Raw genomic sequence first — 22762 nt, forward strand, 5'->3', positions numbered from 1 at the left:
AAGAAGCAAACAACTAAAAATGTGCATCAAAACAAATGTATTTTCTTCCATGGAAGATCAAGAATGACTAGATAATTCAGTAACAGGACAGACTTTTTTCCTGCCTTTACTTTATGCATGGCTACAGCACAAGGGAAGGGGTCACATGTTTTAAGATAAGACTAGGTGTAGTATTTATTGTGAACATGGCTGCTACTCTGATCCTAGAAACCAAAAGTGGAAAGGATCCTCTTTATCACCTTAATGATCCGGATTTCAAAATTCAAGAAAAACAGCAGCCTCGAGCCTATGCAGCCTGACTATTCAAAATAAGTTACACAACAGCAGACCACTCAGTGGACAGAGACACTTTTCTGATCAGGGAGGTCTCAAAGCAAACTAAAACAAGCATTGACAAAGACAATAGGTCTTGTGTTGGCCGCCAGACTTTTGTCTTTTTAAGTGCTTGTTTTGTCTTGCTTTGGATTTTGAGAAAAAAAAACGTTATTACTGGGGGAACTGTGGAGCCCACGTGATTATATAGAAAAAACACAAATATTTGCTAAAAAGAAACATCTTTTTTGGTCTCAAAAAGCGCTCTTATCAAAGTAATCCTGGCACTGAAGGAAACTAATTAGTGTGCAGATATGCTCCTTGTGAAAGAGTAAACTGCTGTCACTCATAGAGAAGTCAGCAGTTGGCTGAAATTGGTTGACCCACTGTCTCACTCTATATGCTGTAGTAGGCCTAAAAAATAAGTGAATGACACACAATAGATGGAGAGCTAGCTAATAGCCCCTAGATCAGTGGTTTCCACATCCCAATTTGAGAACAAACTTTTGCGACTCAACCTACCTATAATAGACTTGAGGCGGGCTATTTTTTAATGTAACTAGCGCATTGTGTGGTAGCGCAGTCATTTACTGACACCACATTTTCCATTGGAATGGCCACTAAATTTGCACTGACATATTTTTCTGATAAATATCTATAGCACACAAATGAGAATGTGTGAAAATCGGATTTCTGTGAATATTTATCATTTGTGCATCGCTAAGTGTCTTGATTTGTTTTGACCCTATTAAAATCTCTGTTTTCGGCACATTTTCGAAGTACTAAAAAGATGCTGCATTTTGGCTTTCCTAATTGCTGGATGCATACAGTTCAATTATAGGTATTTACTACATTTTGTTGTGTATTGCAAAAAAAAAATCCTTCATTGTCACTTAATTGACTTCAAATCTCCTCTCACTTTACACTCAGAGAAAGAAAAGTAAACACTAAACCCAATGTTGAAAGAATAAAGCTGCCTGACATGTAACCTCTGTCTTTGAATCACTGTCAAATGTGAAAAGTTGAACACAGAATTTAAATGCATTTTATAGCTCTGACTTTCTCTTCCCACCAAAAATCAGCTTGTGATATACAGTTTAGGCCCTAAATGCAGGTATATTAGACATAGAATATTACTAAAATCTAAGCTAACAACAGATCTACATAGTAAACCCTACCATCAAATCAAAGAAGCTATGGACGCAAAGTGACACCTTGCCACAGAAGTCTTGAACTTGCCAGAATTAGGTCTCCTTAAACATTATGTAGAACAGTCATCAAGGTGATGTGAATGCTTTCACTTAAGGAACTGAAAAAGCATCTCTGTAACAAACAGGCTGTTTAAAAAAACATATCTAATATTCAGTCTAATTGCAGAAATTCAAAACATAACTAAAGGGATCATTTAAATCTTTGTAGATGGGCTGCCAAACTGCTTGGGAAAGGGGAAAGGGGGCAGTGTGCTGCCTTGCTGGTGAAGTTCTTTGCAGGAGCACTTTAGGTCATGCTAAAACGCAGGGTGGGCCACAGTTTCATGGTAGCCAACTGGGCATTAGCTTTGTTTTTTCAGAAACAAACCATCAAGTTGGGGGATGTTTATAAAAAAACAAAAAAAAAGTTATTGGAATGAAATTTTTTGTCGTCCGACGATGAAAAAGCCAACAATCCCGCTGCGGATGGCCAATCAGCTAATATTTTGCGATGTCGGTGTAAGCTGAATTCCCACCGTCAGAAACTCAGCAGTAGCAAAGAAACAAAGTGAGGAAAGGTAACCATAAGTGTGTTATACTGTGGTATCCACCGGTTCACAGCTGATGGCTGGCATGCAACACATTATAAATGACTTCCTAGCTTCAAAAGTGAGACTGCTCATAGAAAAGAACAAGGACTAAAAACTGTAGAAAAAACATTTCACAAAAAAATTGGGCAGTGGGGTATTGTTTTTTGTTTACAACATGTTCCTGGCACTTAAGTGAGGATGTGCGCCTTGCTAAAGGGAAGAATGAGGCCACTCACAGTGCAGTAAAATCAAAGTGTCTTGACTAACTCAGACTTAAAAAGTCAGCAAATATACAGGCTGAATGTTACTATGAACGGTACTGCAAAAAAAGGGAGGAGACATAGTCCTGTAGTAAGTTAGAAGCAGCCCCACATTCCCATGATGCCTTTCGCCGGACTCCAGGCTTTGACAATCTCTGGCTGTCCGGGACAAGCTAAATCACTCTCCAGGTAGCTTGAATCCAATCCGCAGACTTCCAGCATTTGAAAACATTTGTACCAACAAATATCTTAGCAGACAGTTCGGAGGAAGATGCCCCTCAATTCGTAACATACAAGTCGACAGATCTGAAAGAAGAGTGGACAGTAACTGCACTAGTTATAACACCTTTACAGGCCACACTAGACGCACAACATCCGCAATCAGACACGCACGCTATCTCTAAATGCCATATTCCTTCGCAAAACACAGTCTCATCATTGCAGAACTGAAGGATTGGCATATCATATTCAATGAAGTCATAGTTGTTGCATTGACAAGCACAATAGTTTTGGCTTGAGGTAGGAGTAATGTTACTTAATGTACTATATTTCTGGATGCAATGACAGAAGCAGCAAAAAAGCCAGTCGGCCACACACTGTGCTAAGCAATGCACAGATTTTTCGCTTACTTGTTTTAAGCAACGCACTTAACTACATTGGCCACGCCCCTTTGAGAGACCCCCACCCCCCAGACTTTTCATCCCACTTAAAGCTCCGACTGACTTATAATTTCATAAAATCACATATACCAACGTCTGAACTGCGCCACCTAAATTTCACACTGGTGACCAAGCATCTCCGGTTACAATATTTTCTTGACACTTCAATTTTAAGAGCAATTAATTTTGAAAGTGCTTCTGATTTTTTAGCTCAATTTTGTAAAAATCTTTTTATTGCATAACATATAGAAACAAACTGTACATATCACACGAGAAACATCACACAGAAATAGATGGGAAAAACGACTTCACTTATTTAGACTCCAAACGGTATTGTACTGTTCAAATACGGCTTGCGTTAAGCAGGGTTCTTTTTTTAGTCTATGGCGCCCTCTTGTGTGTTTCAGGTACCACAGTGCACTCGAACGTAAAACATCTTACCAGCGAACACAGTAACGCCAGGCTATTATTCTGACTGTTAAATGACAGCTCGGGATGTAAAGGAAATCGGCTACGAACACAAAAACTATAAGCAAAAAATATTCACTTTATTTAAGCTGCTATAGCGGATTGTTTCCTGTGTGATTTTGTGAGGCCCTGTTCAGGTGATCTTTAAAACGCTTCTCTATCTAAATTGTAACATCAAACATCATACAGTGTTAACAGCTTGTTCAATAATAGTAACTGTAAGTCACTTAATGTGTGGATATGCGATAGGTTATGTAAACAGTTCAGCACAGTCAGACACACGAAATAAGTTTTTTTTTCTTTTCCAGCAGGAAATTCAACAAATCAGCACTTTTTAAACATTGTCAAGATTTTGCACTAAGTTAGTAAAATCCACCGAGCCTAGGTTTTCCTGCAATTGACAGAGATTCTGCCTTGCAGAGTGCAGACAGGTCAAAAGGTAGCAGGCCATAAACCAACCTCTTCCATTGTCTGACATGGGTGGAAAGAGTCATATGCAAGAACGAATAAAATACAAATACTGAATTGCCTTGTGCCCTGTATATCTTTTCGGATTACTGAAAGCAGCAAAAAAGTGGTACTCGCTAGGTCTCTCAGTACAAAAAAATACTGAAATTGATATTTGGAAACGGCGCCGTTGCTGACAAATCTTTATCAAAGACTGCACTTAAATATTTTTTGTTTGCTTCAAGCAAGCACCTTATGGTTATCTTATCCCAAAATACGGCCTCTTATGTTCCTTTTCCGCTCTGCTTTCGAGAATGAGACCGAAGTGGGAAAATGCAAGATGGGAATAGCATATCATTCCAAAAAAACATACATAAGCACTGAAAATTAGTTACTGGACATTCTTTAGTGCATGCACTCGATTCATTTTACACTGGCTCCTGGTGAGTTTAATAAAATCTACTAATTAACTCAACTTACCTAAATAAAACATGTTCCCATAACAAGCAAATGTTGCATAAAATAAACCAACTGTAGAACTGCTTGAACTGCAGTCACGAATAAACGATTTCTGTCACTTTAAAACATTTACATATGTAGATTTGGATCGCATTCATAAAGTGCACGATAGGCAGGCCAGACTCAAGTGTGGGCCTATTCAACCTGGGGGAGTAGCCATAAGATTAAGAAAACATTTACAGAACATTGTGTTTGCGGTAGAATCCCACATCGCTAGGGTGACAAGATTTTGAGAACCAAAAACCGGGACAGGACAGAAATAAAGGTAGGACTAAAGCCTTTACTTTTACTTATATATCTGGCCTGTCCCGGTTTTTGTGTAGCCATGCATGTGTATATATATGTATGTATGTGTGTGTGTGTGTGTGTGCGTGTGTATGATTGGTGTGTGCGCGCATGTACATACGTACATACATTTACAAGGCTACATTTAATAATATTAGCTATGGCAGGACCTCCACCTTGAGCCCCCTGCCCTCTCCACCTGTCTCCCCTCAACTTTGCTGAATCGCCTGACCTTTGTCCCAAAAACCGGGACATGTATGTAAAATGGAGCAGTATCGGGACAGTCCACCGAAAACCGGGACTCTCCGGGGAAATCCAGGACGTCTGGTCACCCTACGTGACATCGCCAAAGTGGTGCAGAACTGCTGACGCATGCCATGCCCCCTTCACAAGGATGACGGAGTTAGAGGTGAGCATGATGCATAAGAATCGCTTGCAAGGAATCCTGGGTAGTCCTTGCTCACTCACAGAGGGAGACATGGTATACGCCTAGTAACTCCTGGCTGGAAATATTACCATTCCCAAATCAAGCAGTGGTGTATCAACACAAACGTGTTGCAATAAACAGGACCATCGTCTTTAAGGCACACATGGGTGTATCGAGCACTGAGCAGCAGATTATGATGGAAATCCAGATGGCTGATGGAGCTCTTAAAACTCCCTTGCGGCAATATCTGATCACGGCTCAGTTCTGAGTCTGTTATATAAAGTATTAATCATGATTTACGCTGCGTAGGCGTGTGTACGTAAAGCAGGTGTCTATCTAAGTAGGAGAAATTGGACAAGCCTGAGTTAGGGAGCAAAATGCAGGTGTACATTAACAAACCGTACTCATAGCAAAATTAATTTGTTGATAAAAATAAATATATTTTATATACAAAGCTCGCCGCTACATCAAAATAAAAACTACAGACTGGATAATGTTCCATAGCTTTGAAAAGGGTCATTTGCTGCTGTTGCTGCTTCTTTTTACCATGGCCTCTCTGATCTGGCGGTCCAGTTCAGATATTATACGATCTTCATGCGTGTACACGCCGGTTCTTAACAGTGTGTCCCTCTCCTCGATTAGTCGAGTGAGAAATTCATCCAGGGCTTCGTTCCCGAGGGGCAGATCCTCCATTTTACCATCTGAAGCATTCCTGGTGTCTTGGGAAGGCTTTTTGTCTTCTTGCTGCTTCAACCTGACATATTACACATAAAAAAACAGTTCAGAATGTTACATTGTTTTTTAAAGGGCAGAAAACACAAATTGCTATCAAACACTGCAGAGGGATAAAGGGAATAAAATGCAAAGATAAGGGTAAGTAAAATAACTTTAAGGCAATGTTAAGTTTGCTCAGCACAATTTTCATCTAAACTTCTTTGTGTTATAAGGATGAAACTACATAGCTGGCGATAACAAAGGACACAACATTTTTAGTAAAGAAGGAGGAAAGGAGGGAACGATTAAAGGAGCATACTACTTTCTCCTGGCCGCATAAATACTATTGGACAACACAGTTTTGCATAGCATTGCGCCATGACTGCTGACCTTCACTAAGTTGAATACAGTCTCTTAGCCACCGGACTCCATTACACTCCTCTAGTTCCTTCAATGAAGAGTAATACTTATTTTAATGGCTATTACTGATCTGTAACACTTTTTCTAACTCTATACCATACAACCCAGTTACTCTAGGCATGGAGCATGCTACTCCTTCCACTCACAAGACGTATGCCTCACCTACTAGGCCGCTCTCTTCCTGTGGAGAGTCAGTAGGCAATCTAAATAAATGCCCAAAAAAAAGAAACAGTATCTCCGACAAAGTCTAGTTTACCACTAACTTTGGAAGATTTAGTGGCCAAACTCAACAATGTACAACCATTTGTGGTTGAAACAAACGGCACATTGCAGAGGATTGAGGAAATTGAAAAATGAATAAGTAATTTCAAGATCTGGCAAATAAAGTGGAGTCTATGTCTAAGGTAGTTTCTCTTCTTGGGCTATGAATAGAAGACTTGGAAAATCAAAACTGACAGAATAATAGAAGAATTAATGGAATTTCTGAGGAAACAGAGGGCCAATACATGGTCTCCTTTCTAAAAGGTAATATTCCCAAGAGAGTGGGTCTTAAAGAATGCTCTGAACTAAATATACAGCGAGTTCAGTTTGTGGGTCCCAGACTTTAATCAACATCTCCTTCACCTAGATCTTGTGTTATTATCGCTTTCTTTCTAAAATATTCCGACCTTATGAAAGTATTATTAGCAGCTAAACAAGGAAAACAAATGTTATGGCCAGGCCAAAGGGTCTTCTTTGCCCAGGACGTGGCTACAGTGATGCTAAATAGGCAGAAGGAATTTCTCGCTCTACGTCCGGCTCTCAAATTCATAAATGCTCATTATGGATTTGTCCCTCCTTGTTATTTCAAGATTATCTACAAAGAAATATCTATAACTTTTGAATTTCCTGATGAGCGCAGAAGGTTTATTCACCTAAACAGGGAGACGAGATGGATCTCATGAAAACCTGAACTTTCACTTTTCTATAGGCTTGTAGTTCACCTCTTCCTACTGTATGATGACTTACTGTTCTTCATATGATATCCACATTTTTCATGGCTCCTTACCAGTAGGTTTTCCTTGTCTATACAGGAAATGTGTTTGTTTATCAGTATGAATTTGTGTCCATCATTTTGCTTATTGTTCCGCTTTCATCGCACTGGTATCGCTTAAACAGGGTCTCTCCTTTGTTGGGAAGTGTTTTTGTTATCCTTAAGTGACAAGTTATTTCTTCCTTTTATCTTTTCACACTGCAGCTCTAGGGACCATCTCTTAGGCTATTTGTTGTCTTTGCACTTCTCTGTCTCTCAAATTCAACGTTGCTTTTTATGTCTTTACTCCAGTATTATGGTTTAAGCTCCTTTGCTTTTTACCATCTCCTTTGCTTTCATCTCAGCATGTGCCATTTTCTTTCCTTCTAATTTTTCCGCTATTTATAGCTATGCCTTACTGTTTGATTTTGTCAAAGGCTGTGTGTTTGGAGTTTTTGGTGCCCATTTTACAGTTTGTTTTTCTATAGTTGCGTATTTTTTCATAATCATATGTAGAAATGACTACAAAAATTCAGATTATTTTGTGGAACGTTAAAGGGTTACGTAACACAATAAAAAACAAAGAATTCTTACAAATCTTTCCTGAATGAAATATCTTATTGCCTACTACAGGAAACTCATCTTCTGGACAAAGACCTCATCTCTCTTAAAAAAACAATGGGTGGGGCACGTATTTTGTTCGTCAGCAACAATCATAAAAATGGGGTTATTATTTAAGTGCATAAATCTCTAAATCCCATAATTGAGAAGGAAGTTAAAGATTGGATGGCAAATAGCTTCTCCTCCTACTCATTATAAATAATCTACGATTATCTCGATTAAACGTTTATGGTCCTACTGAGGTAGATGTTAATTTTTGGAAACAGTTCTCCACTATGCTTTAATAATGTTCAGATGATAATTTAATTGTTGGAGGAGAGATGGACCCATTTTTAGATAGAAGGTCTATGGTCCAATATGCTACTAATAAAATGCAAAAGCTTTAAAAAACACTATTCTCTGTAGGGGGCTAGATGATGCGTGGAGAGCTTTTAATCCAGAGGGTCTGGAATACACTTTATATTCACCTGTTCATGATTTAAAAATCTAGGATTAATTATGTTTTCTTGACATACAACATACTTCACTCCTTATTTTAAGCAGACTTGGGCCTATTTTGATTTCAAACCATTCACTAGTTAGAGTAGATTTGGATTTAGTGCCTGTTGTCTCTTGATAAAAGAGATGGCGTTTCAATCATAGCTTGTTATCTGACAACATTTTTGTGGAAAAGTTTGAATTGTTTCTAAAATATTTTTTTGATGCCAACATTAGTTCAGAAATTGGTTTTGATACTGTGTGGGATGCTTTTAAAGCAACTGTCAGAGGTTAGATTATTGACTACGTTGCTGTAAAAAACAAGCCGGGATCATAAAGAATCCTCCATTTTATTAAATTCTATTAAAAAGCGTGAGCATGAATATTATACCTCAAGTCACAACACCACATTTAAACGTCTTATTCAGGCAAAATTCAAATACAATAAAAAATCAATTGAAAATGCATCTCAATCGTTGCTAAAAATGAATGCAAAATATTTTGGGGTCGTATCAAAGCTGGCAAGCTTTTGGCTAAATATTTGAAAGTAAGGAAGCAGAGGTCAAAAATTGATATGATTCAGAACCATTCTCAAATTTTGGAGTGTTTTAGCGTGCTTCGTCACCAGTAATATACACCGGAGCATTCCCCTTCTGAGGAGGCATTGGACAACGTTTATAATTCCATTGTTGAACTTCTAACTAAATAAGACAGATCTTTCGATCTTCATTCTAAATTTGAGTTGCTAAAACAGATTATTTTTTTACATATCAACACTCCATTCTTCTGTTGCTCCTATCCCAAGTACGTCTCCCAGTGCTATTGGTTTCTCCAATACCTATACAGCCTCTTACATATATAAACAACTGAATACTATCCTTGCATCAAGTTCTAAAACCAAAAAAGAGATACAATGGGAATAAGATTTAAATATTGTGTGTTCAGGCCAGACCTGGAACGCTATTTGGTCAAAAATCCATAATTCTCTATGCTCAGCTAGCACCACTCAAACACTGTATTACTTCTATAAAAAGTTATTTTGACCCCTGTTTCTCTTCAGAAATACAATACGGATGTAAATGATAGCTGCTGGACTTGTAGCTCTGAAAATGCTGATTTTATGCATATGTTTTCCAACTGTACACCAGCTCATATTTTTTAGTTGAATGTTTGGGATACAATTTCACAAATATGTTTTATCTCATTTCAATTTGATGTATTGTATATTTTCTTTGGTAGTTCTTCAGCGATTTGGAAAAATAATTTTATAGTTGAAAATTTGTAGAATGACTTATTGCCATTCAAATAATTAAATCTAGCCAGAAAGATGCCACAAGAGTCTCTTTCTCTAGATGGTGGAACATGCTTTGCCACAATCATACTCAATATAGAAAAAGTGCTAAATCAACTAAGAATGTAATTAAAAAAGATTTACTTTGGTTACCATTTACTACATATTTATCTGATCATCAAGTTCTAGTCTCTAATGCAAATGTTATTTTCCTGCCGCCATGATTCCTAAAGTTTAATGTTCATCCAGCTCGAATTTTTATTGTAATGTTTATATTATGGTAAAGATTGCGGTCATCTTATGATAATCTCTTTTTGTAAAGCTCTATAAAGTATAACTCCTATCTTTTTTATCTTACCTATTTCTTCTGTCTTTTCCTTTCCCTTTAGAAACTTTCATTTTTTCTACCCTTTTTTCCAGTTTCAAAAAAACACAAAAGCCATACAAACGCTGTTTTAATGATGACTTAATTGTACACTCTATATTTTCACTTTAAAGCATTTGTAATAGATGTACTTACTAGTTAGGCAATTTCTATAAAAATGCTATTCTTAGTGTGATTATTATTGGTATTATATAGTCTTCTGTTATCATAATATTGAAATAAAGCGTTTTTCAAACTACAATATGGCGAGGACTGAACACAGAGTTCCCTGGTGCTGCAGTGGGTGAGAGCAAACATTGATCCTTGAAGCCTGCAAGAATGCTTTCATTAAAAGGCCTCAGTATGGCTTGACTGCTCTCTGGGCCCTTCCCAGCCACCAACAAACAATTTATGTAGATGGATGCAAAAAGGCATTCATGACTGAAGCAGGCACTCTCTCTGAATAGGTTATAAAGAGTGACTAAAGTGAAAAAGAGCTGATGGACAGAAGTATGAGGCACAGGCTGGGAGAGGTGTTTAGCCACTTGGCACAGGCCACCATTTTCAATCTCTTAGTTTCTGAAAAAAACATTCTTCACTTGCACAGCTATAAAATTGTAAGATAAAACTGAGAAAAGTGGAGGCCACTTGGAAGTGAATTGTGATCACAGGCCACAACAGACTGCAGCTGTCCCTTTGGGAGGGAAGCAAATTATTAATTTCAGACTGCAAAACATGAAGATCTCCAGCTGGTAACAGAAAGCCATGGATGAATGTGCCACCAACACGTAGCCTTCAATGCTTCTTCAATATACATAATCAGCATCTTAGGTGTACATCACATCAACTAACTCAAAACAATGTCATGAGATTAAGGATCAGCGATTGAAAATATTATACATTTATTGTGCAGCCAAAGAAAGTCTGAATTAAAGAGATCGGGACAGACAAGAAGAATGCAAAGGGCACTTATAACTACTATCTCTTACTAATTCATTTCTTTAATTGACTTACACATTTCCTATTCTGTTTTCTCGTATAAGGTAAAGAAGGGTAGCTCTACTGCTTCATTCCAAATTCCCTAAGACGTGTACTGGAAATCAGTGGGCTCAGCCAAAACAGTAATTGAACAATACCTCATCTTGAGCTGTTCCTTAATTCGGTTAAAAAAAAAACATTTTCTTAAATGCTGACCAAGAGGTGGAGTGCACTGAGAAGCCAGATGTTAGAGACTGCTGGCGGCTCAAACAATGCGAGTATCACAATTATTTGGGTCATTAAATAGCCAAACACCTTACACAACAAATATATTGCTGAGTTACACCTTTATTCTAGGCTTTAAAGTACCAAATAGAGCCGAGACAAAAGGCAAGATACCATAGCTGTAGATATGGAGAATATTCAAGGCAAAATTTTACATCTGGAAATATCCAGACCCAAATGTTGCTCACTCAATCTAACTACTCGTTCTCCACAGTAGGAAATTTCCCCACCACCAGCATAAAGGCGACCAAACAAAACATAAGACCAAAGAACATGCTTTTAAAGACAGCTTCTTCTATATGTCTGATGAAGAGGAAGTGGGATGTAATGCCAGTCAGCACTTGCACAGGTCTCCTGCAGAAAGATAACTACTATGAAAGGCAAAACAAAACACTGGAGGAACATTTAAAAACTGCAATGCAGGTGGTGTACTAAACACAAACTGTAATAACAAACTAAATCCCAGAACGTGCACAGGCATTGAACAAAGTCTACCCTTCATACAGCATATTAATCATCTATCATGTTTGCTGGAAGAAACGATCTAAGAGACCTCCCATTAAATAACCGTTCTTCCTAATCAGGATTAACTGGGATTTCTGCTACATACATTTTCACATTCTTCTGTTGCGCACAAATGAAAAAAGCAAATCAACAAGTCCAGGAGCAACAACCTTCACGGACAGTAGCTGCTCTTAATAGAAAAAGGGATTCTAGGTGACAAACACTGGTAATCATATTTTGGTAGGAAAATGGGCTCATCTGGAGATAACCAACTAACTTCAGGGAATTCAAACAGAAATGTTTGCAACAAAGGATAACATTCTGCTGTTGGAATAACTATTTGCTGAAAACAACCACTGACAGTCCCAGAAAAGTGGAACTGGATGAACAGATATCTAAGCAAATGTAACTGAAAATACTTTGTTCAAGCACAGGTGGAGTCACACTTTCATATTCTTTATGATAACCTGTCCTGTTAGGGGTGAAGAGCTCATAAATAGAAAGTAAACAAACAGCACAGAAAGGGGCATCACCATGAATTTTTATTTTTAAGAAGATAATATGAAATTTTCTTCACCAAAGAACTTGATAACTGCATTTTGAGAATGGACTGAGGATGAAATATTTGGAGCCAAAACTAATATTTGCGGGGCTATCTTGAGGGATCGTCTTCCACAACCACTGTATATATCTTTAAACAAAGCAGAAAATGAACTTTAGAAATGAGAGGAAAAGTGAAGGTCTGCTGTGCTGCTGCAAGGACTGTTACTCTGCTGGACTGCTACTCTGCTGGACTGCCGACCTGAGGACCGCCTGCCCTGAAGTTCTGCCTGCCTGGGAGAGAAGGTCTAGACCTGAAACCTGTACCCAGGACCACCAGAGTGACTCCAAGGGCAGTTCTCTTGTAACCAGCCCCTGGCCTCTGCAACTGTGTGTCCTACCCTGCAAATGGTGCGACCCCAAACCTGAACCCTTGGAGGTGGGACTGAAGGTACTCTGCAAGCCCCTCTGTGGATCCAGCAGAACAGACGCTTCCCCTCTGCTGCACGGTGCAAACCTTCGTGGAACTGACACATCACTTCTGTTCCATGGACTATTCCTGGGGCCAGGACTCCCCATCACAGCTTTGCAGTTTTTTAAAACAGACGCATCTCCTCAGCTGTGCACCGCATCCTTGACACTGGACTCCACATTGCAAGCCCTTGTCGATGGGATTCTTGAAGATGATGCAGGATCTTGCATTGCAGTCCCGCACCTCCTCGGAACTAATATTTTTTTTCGCTGTGTGATGCATCCTCGACGCTGGACTTAGCATTGCAAGCCCTCGTCAATGGGATTCTCAACGACCATGCAGGACCTCGCACTGCAGCCTTGCAGCTCCTCGCAATTGAGAAATTGCTTTGGCTGCGTGAGGCATCCTTGACACGGGATTACACAACGCTCTGCAACCAGTATTTTAGGTACTCTTGTTCAGCAGGCCTAAGTGGGTCCTTGTAGCCAGCCCGCACTCCATCTACGCACTTTGTACTTAGTCCCTGTCTGGTGACACCAGATTTCCACAGTTGGCGGTTTGTGCTTTTTGGTTCAATGTTCACCATTTTTCTTTTATTTTCTTTAAAAAAAAATTATTTTCAGTTCTGATGATTGGATTTTTGTCCCTTTGGTCTTGTTTTATTTATTGAAAACTTACTCTATTGTTCTAACCTGGTGTGGGATCTTTGTTGAGGTGTATTTTCACTGTGTTACTGTTAGAAGTGTTGCACAAATACTTTACATGTTGCCTCCAAGTTAAGCCTTACTGCTCTTTACGAAGCTACCCAACGGTTGAGCATAGGTTAATTTAGGGTTTGGTCATGACTTCGCCCTGACAAGGTTTGTGGTTCCTGCTTGAGTAGGGTTTCACCCTTCTCGACCAGCAACCCAATTTCTTACACCTTCTGAACAACTTCAACACTTTTATGGAAAAACTATTTGAACAGCAATGCCCCAATTAAAATATGGTACTGTAAGCCAAAGCCTTCAGCCCAGTGGTACTCTACCGACCGTGTGGACAATAAATGATCACTCTGCAGAGAGGAGAGAAAATGAAAGAAAAAGAGGACTCCAGATGACCTTAGGATACAAAAGTGTCAAAGGCCTAGGATGCTTGTTTCCAGTCCAGGAAAGACCTGGCCTGGCAGTTCGGGCTGGCCTGTTCCCATTGGGCGCATGGTCAAGACTGATTTGCATATGGCTGGGTTCAAAACTATGAATTTAGGCCCAGATATTTGTACTGGTGTGAATGTATGACATTGTTTACATTCTGTCCATCAATTGTTCTTTTTGCATGTGTCACCCAGAGTGGGACGGGTATGCCCAGATGTGGGTCCTGTGCTCTCCATGCCCTTGAAGTCAAGCTATACTGGCTGATGAGGGCTGAAAGCCCGAAAGCGGTCCTAGGATGCTTGTTTCCAGTCCAGTTAGCGGTTTAGTGATGTTGCAGCACATACAACTAGGCATTTCAATAGTTTTCCAAGTTCCCTCTAGTCTTACAAATGTCAAAATTTTGATTACACTAAATTCGACTGAAATTTTGCTGGAATTTTCGAAAATAACACAATTGTGGGGTAAACGAAGATACATCTGACTCAGCAACTTTCCCGGAAAATGTTTTTGGGGCGGAGGGGTGAGGTGTGTGTGTGTGTGTGTGTGTCTGCATTATCTCTGGTATGCAGGTAGACAGATTGTAATATGTTACTGTTGAGTGTGGGAAGGACCATCACTCAAGAGTAGCGAACTATCCTGGGATTTATATTGGTTTATATGAGAAACAATGTACCGAACAATTTTGTTGAAATACCCTTTACATTTCTCCTTATTACCCCCGAATGCAACAGGCAATGGTGTAAGGCATGCCATGAAAAACAGCTTTGTACGTTATGTGTGTGTGTGTGTGTGTGTATGTATATGGCGGACTTAAATTGTTAAGAAGGAGGCAGGACTAACAGTCATCTTACGGCAAACCTCCTGGATACTTGGGCGCTGAGGAAGGCATATTGCATGCCGAAATGCATTCGCCAGAACAACTCTAATAAAGTACCTCCAAAGGTTTCCCCCCGTGTGGCCTCTGCTCTCTCTCGTAAGAAGGAGGTGTTTTGGATATTGTTTTCGCGTCAGCCAGAGATGCGATTCAGAGGCCCTCGCTTCACAAGCAGGCCCGGACTTCACTGGCTCTGCCGTGGCAGCGTTTCTATGTTCCAAGTTGTTGGATGGCCTGGGCCCGCCTCGGACTTTGGGATGAGACAGGGCGGTTGTGGGGTTATTAACCCCATATTGGGCGGTGTGCATTGCCACTGCTGCCCCCGCCGAAAGGAATCCTGACGTCTAAGGCTGAAGCGGTGAGGGGACCCGAGGAGGCGCTTTGTATGAGCAAGCAGGAACATTTGGTTTTGTACAGCACTGTGTGACACCCTGGACCCCCGCACAACCGCTCGGCGTAACATACACCATCTACCTGGTTTCACCACATTGGATTCTGTGTCCTGTAGTTCACATGAGCACCGTGAACTAGAACAGGTGAGCGAACATTTGGGACTTACATTGTTAAGAAGGAGGCAGGACTAACAGTCATCTTGTGGCAAAACTCCTGGATACTTCGGCGCTGAGGAAATGCATTCGCCAGAACAACTCAAAGTACTTCCAAAGGTTTCCCCCCCGTGTGGCCTCTGCTCTCTCTCGTAAGGAGGAGGTGTTTTATATATATATATATATATATATATAAATAAATATCCAAACTCAAGGTTACCCTTTGTGAGAACGCCAACACGCTTTGAAGTTAAACACCTTCTTTATTGCAAGCTGCAGAGAAACACGCTCACATCAGGTAAGTTGCCATACGCGTTTCGGGCAGCATAGCCCTTGATAACTGGCTCAGCATCAACAAGTCTTTACAGCCAAAGAGGAACATTTAAGGTGCTTGTTGGACCCGCCTCCAGTGGGCTTGTCATGCCCCATGGCCTCATGGTATCCGTAGTTCCTTCGTTTCCCATAGTGGGTGCTGACAAGTTCTTGGTGCTTTTAAAATTTCACATACTCCATGTGGAGTTACCTCTGGAGAAAGGGTTGTCTCCTCTGCTAATTATTCTCGCAACACCAGGCTTCAAAGTCCACACTGCGCTCGATATTTGCCGGCGCTGCAGGTCCGCATTTGTTTGGCGGCAGGGCGTTCTCGCGACGAGGCGCGCTGCTAATTAATGTCCAAACTCAAGGTTATGGTATATAAGTTCGCATTGACTGTCGGGACTTGTGAGAAGCCATTGAAAAAGGCCATGGCGGCCGAAATGCATCTGGCAATTGGGAGAGAACACTCATGTACCTGCAGCTGGCGGTGAATAAAAGGAGTTACTTACTCACTGTGTGGCGTTTCGAATAAGGGCAACCTTCTGTTTTGAATTGAATTGCGGCGCGTCTCGCCGTGAAACGCCCCGCCGCTTCCACAGCGGGCCGATTGCACCTGGAGTTCCGGGAGTGACAGGTGTGTGTAAATCCGGCATTTCCAGCGTGGCACTCGCAGGTTTTCACTTGCTCTCCTCCCTACCCACATGGGGAGTTCAATTTTTAATCAAGCAAGCCCAACAGTCTCCACGAAGGATAAGTTACTGAACAACCGTACCCAGAAACCATTTCAATTAATGAGAAAGTCCCACTAGGGCGGGGTTTATGGTATATAAGTTCGCATTGACTGTCGGGACTTGTGAGAAGCCATTGAAAAAGGCCATGGCGGCCGAAATGCATCAGGCAATTGGGAGAGAACACTGATGTACCTGCAGCTGGCGGTGAATAAAAGGAGTTACTTACCCACTGTGTGGCGTTTCGAATAAGGGCAACCTTCTGTTTTGAATGAATATATATATATATATATATATATATATATATATATATATATATATATTCACTTAAAAAACCATAGGTTTCACACATGTTATAGTTAGCTGGACATTTCACTCGTGAAAAACCATTGAAATTCCCCCGTTATAGTTAGTGCAGGCAACTATAACTCACGCGACCGCAATCCTCTGCTGATGACGTCAGATATTACATCACTGTATTTAGACACCTATTTACCCATGTCTTCTTCCATTAATCTTTAGCTATATTACAAATATTTTTTTTTCAGAAAGACACATATGTCATCAGTGATGTAATATCTGACGTCATCGGCAGAGGATTGCGGTCGCGTGAGTTATAGTTGCCTGCACTAACTATAACGGGGGAATTTCAATGGTTTTTCACGAGTGAAATGTCCAGCTAACTATAACATGTGTGAAACCTATGGTTTTTTAAGTGAATTTGCAAGGTTTTTTAAATGCTAATTCCTAACTATAACGTGTGTGAAACCTATGGTTTTTTCAGTGAATTTGTACGGTTTTTTAAATGCTAAGTTCTGTATTTATTTATTTATTTTTTTAAGGTTTTTCACCGTGCGCGTACCGTACGTGCACGGTGCGCTTCGCGCACCATGCGCTCGCTGTGGGCGCACGGTGCGCTTCGCGCACCGCGCACCCACATTACGCAGTTCGCGGAATTTTTCCGTTTCTACCGTACGCGCACTCCGCGATTTTTCGAAAAAAAATTAAAAGAAATTTTGGCCCTTGGGGGTCCTTCTGGGACCCCCTGACAAAGGCTAGGGGGTCAGGAACTGTCCACCCTGCCCCCTTTTCACGTTCTCCACCTTTGTTTTTCACCCCCTCAGACTTCGAGAGACAAAATGGCGGCCGACACTTCCTGGTTTCGGCCGATTCGAATGTTTACTAAGATCTAACAACCAATCAGAATCGCGCTCGCGCACGGCAGCGTGCGCGTACGGTACATTTTACCGTACGCGCACAGAGCGCGCCTATAGATATATATATTGATTTAAATGCTATTTTCTCAGGAAGTACTGAACAGATTTACACCAGACCTGCAAAAGGCACATCCCTGACTTGAGGACTACCTCTGTGCCAAATTTCAAGAAATTCTGTTCAGCTGTTCGGGCTGTAGCTTGGACTAAAGGTCCTATGGAAAAATGCATGGGGAAAACGCGTTTTGGGACCCCACCTTTTTCTCAGCCCCCGCTTGACGAATCCCCCCGAGACTTTCAGGGAAGGAGCGGAGCGGAGCGCCCCACCTATTTTGAAAAGTTCGCGAGGATTCGTCAATCGGCGCCAAAGTTATTCCAAATAGAATGTTGCAGATTTCCTATGGAAACACGATCCTAACTATAACTATCTACTGGCGACCGCCAGTAGATAATATATATACATATATATATATATATATATATTTTATTTATTTTTTCACTGAAAAAACCATAGGTTTCACACGTTAGTTAGCTGGACATTTCACTCGTAAAAAACCAATGAAATTCCCCCGTTATAGTTAGTTCAGCTAACTATAACTCGCACGCCCGCAATCCACTGCTCATGACGTCACATATTACATCACTGATGACATGGTCAGTGGCATCACTCATGACATCACTGATGACATCATCCTTGTGATAGAGTGGCGGTCGCGCGAGTTATAGTTATCTGAACTATAACGGGGGAATTTCATTGGTTTTTTACGAGTGAAATGTCCAGCTAACTATAACATGTGTGAAACCTATGGTTTTTTAAGTGAATTTGCAAGGTTTTTTAAATGCTAATTCCTAACTATAACGTGTGTGAAACCTATGGTTTTTTAAGTGAATTTGTACGGTTTTTTAAATGCTAAGTTATGTATTTATTATTATTTTTTTTTTTTCAACCCCGCAATTATTTTCAAAAATAATAAAATGTTTTTTTCACCTTTGGGGGTCCTTCTGTGACCCCCTGACAAAGGCTAGGGGGCCAGGAACTCTCTTCCCTGCCCCCTTTTCACGTTTTCCACCTTTTTTCCACCTTTCCTTTTCAGTGCGACAGACAAAATGGCGGCCGACACTTCCTGATTTCGACCGATTCGAATGTTTACTGACATCTATCAACCAATCAGAATTTCGCTCGCGCATGGCACCGTGCACGCACAGTGCGCGCACGGTGCGCGCATATAGATATTTATATGCTTTTAAATGCTATTTTCTCAGGAAATACTGAACAGATTGACACCAGACCTGCAAAAGGCACTTCCCTGACCTGAGGACTACCACTCTGCCAAATTTCAAGTAATTCTGTTCAGCCGTTCGGGCTGTACCTTCGACTAAAGGTCCTATGGAAACATGCATGGGGAAAACGCATTTTGGGACCCCCCTTTTTTCTCGGCCCCCCCTTGACGAATCACCCCGAGACTTTCAGGGTAGGAGCTGAGCGGAGCGCCCCATTAGTTTTGATAATTTCGCGAGGATTCGTCAACCGGCGCCAAAGTTATTCAAAATAGAATTTTGAGATTTCCTATGGAATCACGATCCTAACTATAACTATCTACTGGCGACCGCCAGAAGATAATATATGTAGATAATATATATATCTATATATCTATATATATATATAAAATCTGTGGCAGAGGGCTGGAAGACACACCCTGACACTGACTGGATTAAGATGCCAGTAAAAAGTAACATTCGAGGAATATATTCAGAAGTTTGTACTACAAGAGGTGGGAAAACACGAAGCTGGTGAGAAGGTGTCTAAGCGACAAGGGTCGTTACATGGAAAAATTATTCTCCATTAGCATTCTTTTTTTTAATTGATTTAACAAATTCATTGCTGAACTAATTGTTTTCCTTCAATTCCAGTTACTGTAAACATTTTGGGGTCACCAAGAAAATGATTGTGTAAAATGTAGATTCTTAAGGGAAGAACAAATCCCTTGGAGACCAAGCATACTTTCTTTTTTTTCTTCTTTTTTTTAACTTTATCATTTTATTAACAGCATACATAGATTCACAGTGTGTAAATGCATAAGTACATTTCTCGCAGACTCAAAAGAAAGTAAAGATTACAGACCTGATGAAACAAATATAGGTAAATTGGTACATACCCTCCTTTAAGGTGTATGGTGGTCATTTAAGTGTGTCTCGTGTTTTCCCTACACCCTTACTCCTGCATGTTTGCTCCCCGTCTAAAGCCTGCATGGCCTGTTGAATGCAGCACGGTCTCTCTGATCATGAGTGTATCACCTCATAACTTATGCGTTCTGACTCGTTCTCTGTCACTCCTGACTGGCTTGTGTGCTCTGAGTAAACCCGGCATACTTTCTTAATCAGTGAATGCTGCCCATGCAATGGCACAATTAACATTAGTCCTAAAAATAGTACATACGGATATGTTTTACCTATTTAGTTCATTTCGGATTTCTGATAGTTCTTGCCTCTCTGTTTTCACAACTTCTTTTTCCTCTGCAGCCAAATAACGCAGCCTCATTTGTTCCAGTTCTTGCTGCTGCTTCTTAAGGCGGGCCACAGCATTCTCTTGCTCCCGCTGCAAAATAAGTACATATCGGCAGAATTTTAGCAATGGAATACTTTTCTAATTACTGTATTACATTAGCTAACAAGACAAAATAGTATGAAAATGTTATGCAGGTGACATGTCAATGTAACACTCTAGACTCCATCACTTAAAATAGGTATGCAACTCTCTTGAGTAAAAATAACACATATTACATGTCCTTTTCATATCACTAAAGTAAGCAAGACACTGGCAGACCACGTCTACTTCCACTCGAGGGGCCTGTGCAATAAAGACAGAGGTCAGAAATGAGTCACATGTCCATGCTACAGATTGGAAGAGAACAATGCCCCATTGACTCCAACCATTGCTATTCTCTCCCACAATCTTAGGAAACTAAAACTCTGTCCAAACAGAGTGGAACCTGCTTACAAGGTCCACTTCTGGACGAAATAGTCAGTGTTAGAATGTAATCATTGTATTTGCTTTGGTATCCACTGTAAAATTACTTGCAAGTTATTCTCTTTCTTACAGTTCTATTCTTAAAGAGGAGGTTGACTAGGTGGGCTTTGTGAAGAAAGTAGAACAAGTCTAGCAGGGGAAGCACCATTCCCCTTCCATACTTTCTGGGAACCACATTCCATAGTCACAAGATGTTGGGAGGGAATATGAAAACTGCTAGACCAATTTTCAAACAAAAGACTGTGCAGAACTTTCCGATGAAAGGCTGTCTCTATAGAAAGATGCATACAATGATTTATGCTTACAGAATATTCAAACACCAATGCTCCTCATTGGCATCATTAATCATAACAATATGAATATTCAGCAACAACTGCAGTACGCATTTAATTTAAATATTGAATGTAAAAGGGATAGGATGACCATCATTCAAAATTACAAATTTTGTAATACTTTATACAGCCAGTATCATATACAAAAAAACAGTTGACACCATTAGTACAAACAAACCCTTCACAAGGCCCCCCCACTAAAAATCAAATATATATGGTACGGGCCCTGGCCCTGGCCCAGTACGGGGGTCATTTATATAAAAAAAAAAATGTGCACCATGTTGCTTTTTTTTCTGTGATCCGGAGGGAGAAATTATGGCCCCAGAGGTGCTAGGGTAGCCCTACCCAGTCCCTTTAAATGGTGTTTTTTATAACTTTATCTGCACAGGGAACCAAGTCCCCCAATCCTGAAATGACCATGGCAATATTTCGTTTCATGTTGTGGCCAGCCAATCAGAGCGCTTGCAATGAAAAAAGCCCCCCCTCAGACAATCAGAAGGCTTACATTTTTTTAATTTTATCCCATAGGTCTTGATATAAAAAGTTTTTAAACCTTAATTTCTCAAAAACAACTGAAAAGATTTAAACCAAGTCACAAAAAACATGCTTTGTGAACCAAGATCTAGCTTTCAGACAAATGTGGTTTCATCTGTTCAGCTTTTCTTGTGGTATTGTTGTTCAATTTTCCATTTGAAATCATTTTATGTTTTAAATCCATCCTTTTTTTCTTGCCCCCACTTGACAAATCACTACAACACTTTCCAGGAAGGCGCCGAGGAGGATAACCTTTTTTTCGTGAAGATTCGTCAAATGGTGCCAAAGTTATTAGCAAAACATTATTTTCCTATAGCAACTAGGTCCTAACTATAACTACAGTGTGCTGATCTGATTCTAAGATATATATACATATATATATTCTCACAATGTGGCTTAATCCGGATCGCTCAGCAATTAGGAAATGCTACAATTGCAAAGCATGTAAAATTGGGACCAACATGAAAACAATCAAAGATCCAGAAGGAACAAGCATTTGCAATGCAATAGGTCTCGCATTTGCGAGACTTTAATCTGTTGGCATTGTAAATGACAATGCCTTTCATTTATCCGTTTTGAAAACCAACAAATAAATAAAAGGCATTGTCATTTACAATGTCAATAGCTTAAACTCTCGCAAATGCGAGACCTGCTAATGGAAGGGAGGGAGAGGAATGAACAAAAACAGATGTGGGAAGGAAGGGGCTAGTTGGAAAAGGCCTTCGAATTGTAATGCTATCCTATTGGGGTAAGAAGGGGAAGCTGAGAAAAATTGACAATTTTTGTCCTGGTTTGGGAGGCATTATAGCTTGTGCTTTTTGCAATAGCAGTATTTTAAATCCTGGTCAGTATTATAAATATACCTTTTCCCTAGTTTTTTAGCAGCTGGGGGTGCAACGAAGGGCACATGACTGTGCGAACACAGATGTGCCACTTTCGATTTATGCTGACATCAATAAAGGGAAGCATAGTTATTTTTGTTCAGAAGGAGAGAACGAAATTTATATCCAACTGCCCTGGGAAGGTCCTGGCAAAAATGTGCTTGGTTGAGTTAATTTACACGTGATGGAAAGCAGGAAGAATGTTCCCGAACATGGTCTAGAAAAAAAAACTTTTGTCACCGAGCAAACGGTAATTTTCGAATTAGGCTTTTATGTCCAACTTAGAAGCGTGTTAGTAAAGAAAAAACATCTTATGTCTTAATCCTCTGTTTCCATAGTAACA

At 40.2% G+C, this 22762-nt stretch overlaps 1 protein-coding gene across 1 annotated transcript in view; it reads right to left on the reverse strand.

Moving 5' to 3' along the window:
* Window positions 1–5576: 5576 nt before the first annotated feature.
* The window catches only part of CEP120 (centrosomal protein 120), a 417274-nt gene continuing 400088 nt past the window's right edge, over window positions 5577–22762 (reverse strand). Inside the window, exons 19-20 of the mRNA XM_085632676.1 lie at window positions 20095–20240; window positions 5577–5911 (exon numbers count right to left, since the gene is read on the reverse strand). Coding sequence (XP_085488802.1) covers window positions 5674–5911; window positions 20095–20240 — 384 coding nt within the window. The 3' untranslated portion in view covers window positions 5577–5673. The remainder of the gene's footprint in view (window positions 5912–20094; window positions 20241–22762) is intronic.

Source organism: Triturus cristatus, chromosome 2_1 (genome assembly GCF_964204655.1).
Source record: "Triturus cristatus chromosome 2_1, aTriCri1.1, whole genome shotgun sequence".
NCBI classification, from domain to species: domain Eukaryota; kingdom Metazoa; phylum Chordata; class Amphibia; order Caudata; family Salamandridae; genus Triturus; species Triturus cristatus.